This window comes from Triticum dicoccoides, chromosome 3B (assembly GCF_002162155.2).
Source record: "Triticum dicoccoides isolate Atlit2015 ecotype Zavitan chromosome 3B, WEW_v2.0, whole genome shotgun sequence".
NCBI classification, from domain to species: Eukaryota; Viridiplantae; Streptophyta; class Magnoliopsida; order Poales; family Poaceae; genus Triticum; species Triticum dicoccoides.
In genome coordinates this window covers 577,817,845-577,824,217 of record NC_041385.1, presented here as the reverse complement: position 1 = coordinate 577,824,217, position 6,373 = coordinate 577,817,845, and the positions used below count along the sequence as shown (strand labels likewise).

At 38.9% G+C, this 6,373-nt stretch overlaps 1 protein-coding gene across 3 annotated transcripts in view; it reads left to right on the top strand.

The window, feature by feature from the left end:
- Positions 1-6,373, top strand: part of LOC119277192 (inositol hexakisphosphate and diphosphoinositol-pentakisphosphate kinase VIP1-like) — a 32,490-nt gene that overhangs the window by 15,431 nt on the left and 10,686 nt on the right. For all 3 annotated transcript variants that reach the window (XM_037558434.1, XM_037558433.1, XM_037558435.1), the window contains 10 exons: positions 41-145; positions 1,221-1,313; positions 1,482-1,556; positions 2,276-2,370; positions 2,486-2,689; positions 2,762-2,861; positions 2,952-3,022; positions 4,504-4,582; positions 5,462-5,620; positions 5,932-5,974. In XM_037558434.1, the coding sequence (XP_037414331.1) occupies positions 41-145; positions 1,221-1,313; positions 1,482-1,556; positions 2,276-2,370; positions 2,486-2,689; positions 2,762-2,861; positions 2,952-3,022; positions 4,504-4,582; positions 5,462-5,620; positions 5,932-5,974 (1,024 nt within the window). The remainder of the gene's footprint in view (positions 1-40; positions 146-1,220; positions 1,314-1,481; positions 1,557-2,275; positions 2,371-2,485; positions 2,690-2,761; positions 2,862-2,951; positions 3,023-4,503; positions 4,583-5,461; positions 5,621-5,931; positions 5,975-6,373) is intronic.

Here is a 6,373-nt window from a genome sequence, read left to right as displayed (position 1 = left end):
ATGCACTGATCAGACGTAAAATTCCTCCAAATTTATGCAGGTTGGCAATAGATCTAGTGAATTTTATCCAGAAGTTAGGAAAGTGAGGCGAGATGGATCTTACATTTATGAGGAGTTCATGCCTACAGGAGGAACAGATGTCAAGGTGATACACCTTGCATTTATTACTTTCTCTTTTTCTTTATTTTTCCTCCTATGTAATATGTGAAAAAATAGCCTTGTACAACTTGCTGACGGTTATAATTTAGACACTTGAATAGAAAGGTACATTCATCAACACTTGTGACCATCGGCGCGTGCAAGCAACATATATCATAAACTCTGTAATTTACTTGAGCATCATAAAACCTACCAATGATAAGGAGCCTAGAATCTCTGGAGAATTACCAAAAGGGGTTCAAATTCTCCCTGAACTTTGGCATCTGAAGGAAGTTCATCTTCAACATCATGGTTTCTTGATGGATGCAGGGTTTTTGCCCTATTATAAGCTATAAAAACACGAACCCAGATTTCATGTAAATAAATTAAGCAACAAGACGGTCATCCACAACAGGATCAAACAGATCTGGTCCTGCATTAGCTTCTTGATTGAGTTACTAAGCAGTGAGAATTCATCCCTTGAGTTCTCGGTTGCTGTAGATTTAATCTGCAGTTGGCTTGTCACCAAACTGACTGCAGAGCTTTTAAATACTACTCCCTCCGTCCCAAAATAAGTGACTCAACTTTGTACTAACTTTAGTACAAAGTTGTGTCACTTATTAGTACAAAGTTGTGTCACTTATTTTGGGACGGAGGGAGTATCTGATTACCAAGATTGTACTCCCTCCGTCTCATAATATAAGACGTTTTTGCAAGTTAAGATAGCTCGCAAAAGCGCCTTATATTATGGGACAGAATAATATTCTTGTGCTATGTCATCCACAATACGATAGCGCCCGCCGTATCACCAGAGTCTGTGGATTTAGCCCATATGGTCCATTATAAATATATCTCTATTAAATGAAGTGACAGCACAAATACTCCTGTAGTCGAAATTCCTACTTGTATAGGTAATTTAGTGATTCTGTTAGAATTTTGCGTGGCAACACTGTACTAGAGTAGTTATATGGTAGTAATGGCTATATTTTCTTCTTCTAAGGAAAGCAGCAATAGATGGTTATATTGTTAGATACACTCTTACTTCTATTAACTGAAAAGGGAATGTGTGCTTTTTGTTGTAGGTTTATACAATTGGACCAGGATATGCACATGCTGAAGCTCGTAAATCCCCAGTTGTAGATGGGGTTGTCATGAGAAATTCTGATGGAAAAGAGGTGCCCTCCCTTGCCTCATTAGGATTCACCACATTCTATCTATTAGACTAGTGTTTTTGGCATGTTGATGGAACAATTAAAGAAAAAGAGAAAGTCATAAATTGCTTCCTTGGTGTGTTCCTTCGTTTCTTGTTTTGTCTTATAATGTATTTGGTATCTTGCTTGAAGGTCCGCTATCCTGTTTTACTGACCCCTACTGAGAAACAAATTGCACGGAATGTTTGCCAAGCCTTCAGACAAGCGGTACATTCAAATTACTTTTCTCTTTTAATGACTACTATGATGAAGTCTACATTCAGAACCTATGTATATATCTCTCTTATTCATTATGAGCTGTTAGATTTGTGGGTACAGCCAGAAAAAGTGGGTACTAACACTGAAATCGTTCTTGTTTTCTCTTCTCAAACGTACCAGTTGGATTTGTTTGTTACCAAATGTCAATTGATTGCTGTGGAAGTCAGAGTAGGGGAGTTTTGGATGACTGCAACTCAGTCAGAAATTTGAAATAGGCATAGCTTAATTATCGTTCTTTCACCAGTCTAAAGTGTATCTCGGTATCACTTTCAGCTAATCTTTAGATGGCCACATTGGGAGTAGGACGCAGGCCAAAGCCCGTGTCTATATGTAAGAACTTGTTTCAGCAGTTGACTTTAAATTTGTTAAATGGTAAAATCTGATAAGGTCCAGTTAACTAGTTATTTACTCTTTTTGCATGGTAGACCTTGGTGTTGAACAAGGTCAAACCAAATCCACAGAACATGATTGATTCCTTGAGCCATGCACTTCCTCATATGGTCTTCTATGGTTGAAATTTAACTGGATGAGGATCTAGAATATAAGCTATGCTCTTCATTGCTTGAGCCAATCTCCAAATGAGCAGAGCCGAGACTGAAGCTATCTGAATTTTCCAACCACACACTTATGTAGCATCCCCATGTTACATATCCCTTTTTTGTGTGTAGGTATGTGGCTTTGATCTTCTAAGGTGTGACCTGGGGGAGGCAAGATCTTATGTATGTGATGTGAATGGCTGGAGTTTTGTGAAAAGCTCATACAAGTAAGCATCTTTCTGGTGACAACGACCATTCTAAAATTTTAATGCATTAGTATGGCCAGAGCCCAGAAGTCCTTTGTATATCTTATTTAGATGGTGAATACTTTCATAATTCCAGGTACTATGATGACGCTGCATGCATTCTGAGGAAAATGTTTCTTGATGAGAAATCTCCACATATTTATACCATTCCTGCTCATCTTCCATGGAGAATCAGTGAGCCAGCGCAACCATCAGATGCTGTAAGAAATCGAGAACGGGGAACTGTGGGCATACCTACGCAGTCAGAAGAGTTGCGCTGTGTCATAGCTGTTATACGCCAGTAAGGATAATTATTAAGATTCTCAAAAATATTGACCATGAAGCTGCTTTCTGATACTGCAAATTATGCAAGTGGGGATCGCACACCAAAGCAGAAGGTGAAGCTGAAAGTAACTCAAGAGAAGCTTTTAAAATTGATGCTGAAATACAATGGCGGAAAGGCCCATGCGGAGGTGAGAAAATTATGTTAATTTTATCTGGTTTTATTCAAATCCTTTGTATCTTCGCTGCTTGACAAAAAATCTGTTGTTATAATTATGCAGGCGAAGCTTAAAAGTGCTTTGCAACTGCAAGATCTGTTAGATGCAACAAGAATCCTTGTACCACGTGCTAGGTAACTTTCTGGAACCTCAAGGTTGCTCCACTTTTATGGTTTATGGAGCTTTAAACTATCACTATACCCCCACCAAGTATCTATTAAACATGTTTACATTATAATTGCTTTCCGTCCAATTCGTACTCAACATCATTAGTTCTGTGGAAAATGCAAGAGATACCTGTTACTCTGTTAGGATTCTGTGTAGCTCATCATCATCAAATATTGTAAGAGTTAAGGGTTACTCTGTTAGGATTCTGTGTGGCTCATCATCATCAAGGATATGTATGATAATGTTGTGACAAGTGTTCGAACAAATGTTGGCGACATGATGACTTCCCGATTAAAATAGGACTGCACCAAGGTCAGCTTTGAGCCCTTATATTTTTGCTTTGGTGATGGATGAGGTCATAAGGGATATACAAGGAGATATCCCGTGGTGTATGCTCTTTGCGGATGATGTGGTGCTAGTCGCTGATAGTCGGAGGAGTTGTTTAGTAGAACTAAAACCGAGTACATGAGGTGCAGTTTCAGTACTACTAGGCACAAGGAGGAGGAGGTTAGCCTTGATGGGTAGGTGGTACCTCAGAAGGATACCTTTCGATATTTGGGGTCAATGCTGCAGAAGGATGGTGGTAGCGATGAGGATGTGAGCCATCGAATCAAAGACGGATGGATGAAGTAGCGCCAAGCTTCTGGCATTCTCTGTGACAAGAGAGTGCTACAAAAGCTAAAATGCAGGTTCTATAGGATGGTGATTCGACCTGCAAATTATATGGCGCTTAGTGTTGGCCGACTAAAAGGCGACATGTTCAACAGTTAGGTGTAGCGGAGATGCGCATGTTGAGATGGATGTGCGACCACACAAGGAAGGATCATGTCCGGAATGATGATATACGGGATAGAGTTGGGGTAGCACCGATTCAAGAGAAGCTTGTCCAACATCGTCTGAGATGGTTTGGCATATTCAACGCATGCCTCCAGACGATCCAGTGCATAGCGGACGGCTAAAGCGTGCTGATAATGTCAAGAGAGGTCAGGGTAGACCAAACATGACATGGGAGTCGGTAAAGAGAGATTTGAAGGAGTGGAATATCACCAAAGAGCCATGGACAGGGGTGCGTGGAAGCTAGCTATCCATGTGCCAGAACCATGAGTTGGTTGCGAGATCTTATGGGTTTCAGCTCTAGCTTACCCCGACTTGTTTGGGACTAAAGCCTTTGATGTTGTTGTAGGATTACTCTGTTTTGTTACATTGTGCCATTGAATTGGGTAATTTTGGACAACAGCTACCAAATTTTATACATACCATTTATAGAATATGTTAAAAGTGTTGAAGTCGTCACACTCCCAAGCGGGAGCCCAAAGGAATTCTTGAGTAGGTTTCACAGCATCTGACGATAATTTTACTACTCATATTTAGAACATAAATCAAATTATTTAATATTGGTTCTCTTTCGGGTCCTCAATAAAGATGAGAAAATTGCTATGAACTTCAGGTCTGGCCGTGAAAGTGATAGTGATGCTGAAGTCGAGCATGCAGAGAAGCTACGGCAAGTTAGAGCGGTTCTTGAAGAGGTAACACAGTTAAAGTATTTATAAATTAAGGTCGACCTCGATAATGTTTTAGATTATAATCATTTTGTATACCTTGTTTACCTCGAACGCAAGCATAGAAGTCATGGTGCAAACAAGTTGATATATCCTTACACCATACAGTCCTCTCAACAACTTGGAATTTTACATGTCAGAATGCAAATATTAGATCTGAAGATACAATCATTTGGTTGAGGGTGGGAACTAAATCATAGTGAAAACTTAGTAGACTTAGCGAGATTCTACAAGAACTCGGAAATGTGACTCCATGTATATGTGAACGGAAGAGAAATGTCTGTTGTTATTATGTATATCAACATAAAAATGCACAAGTTGGTTGGTATGCTTTTGATCTGAGCCATCCAAAATCTCTAATCCAATTTTATAATATTCATCCAATGGTTGTGGACAGATGTTATACTTAATCTCGTTTCACCTAGAGGGTTATCCGGTTTGTTCTCCAAGATTTATGTTCAACTATAATTCGATACTACCATCCCAAACTTGGGGCTAAGTGGTCCAGCGGCATATGTCATATTTACTCATAAAACAGCTTGGTCATCACTGAGGTTAGATTTATCTTGACAAAAATACCGTCCTAGCTTATAATGCTGCGTGAAACTCAAATATGAAACTATTTTTTAAGGATACTTTTTGTTGATGTAAATACAAAGACATCAGTAGGCAAATTATTTATCCATGTTTCTCATCCTGAAATGCACTTGTCCTGCGGTATACAGGAATATGATTAGACATTTATATTTTGCATATCACATGTATTCTGCACATCTTTCTATCCTTGGGTATTTGAAGAACACAATAATTTTACACCCATTAAATATTAGTTCCTGTGGCCTTCAGGGTGGACACTTTTCAGGTATTTATAGGAAAGTACAGCTAAAACCATCAAACTGGGCCCATATTCCTAAAAGTAGTGGAGAAGGGGAGGAGGAGGTTCCAAGCGAAGCCCTAATGATTCTCAAGTATGGTGGTGTTCTAACCCATGCAGGAAGAAAGCAGGTTGGCAGTTTGGCACTACTTCACATGTTCAAGTTTCTGTTATTTTCTTAAGCCATTGTTTGATGAACATAATGGGCACCTTGCTAAAGATTTTGGGGTGTTAAGGAGGTTATGCATTATGATTTCTTATCTTTCTTGGGTTAGCTCCACGATCTTCTCGTATCCCAGTGTACAAATATTGAGCCTACTGTTCTCTAAATATGAAGTTGTTAATATTTTATCTCTAGAACCTTAACATGCCTGAATACCTTTAGGTTCACTCACATAAATTCCTGTCATGCATTTTTCATGTGCATTTTTTCATTGTGCAGGCAGAAGAGTTGGGAAGATATTTCAGAAATAATATGTATCCAAGTACGCCTTCATAAACCTTGGTACATTTGCTATATCAAATTGTCTATGTGCCACATCATTCTTTTAGTCGCCAAAGAGATAATTGGCTTTAGCTGAAGTGCATGTGTGAACTGAGTAACTAAACATTTTCCATAAGCTATCCATCTTATTCTACTTTTCACTAGAACAATTTTTCTTAATGTTACCATTTGAGTTTCAGTGTGCGCCTTTGGCTTTGGCTAAAATTTCAACATTTCTTGTCAGTTTAGGTTCAGTTCAGTTGATTTACTTTAACGCAAGTTGTATGCTATTCTTTTTTAGTTATCATGTCATCAAGAAGGTGAGGAAATTTGCAGCTTGTATTTCCATGAGGCCATATGTCGATATATACACGCACGTAGTGTGTTAAATACGCAAGAA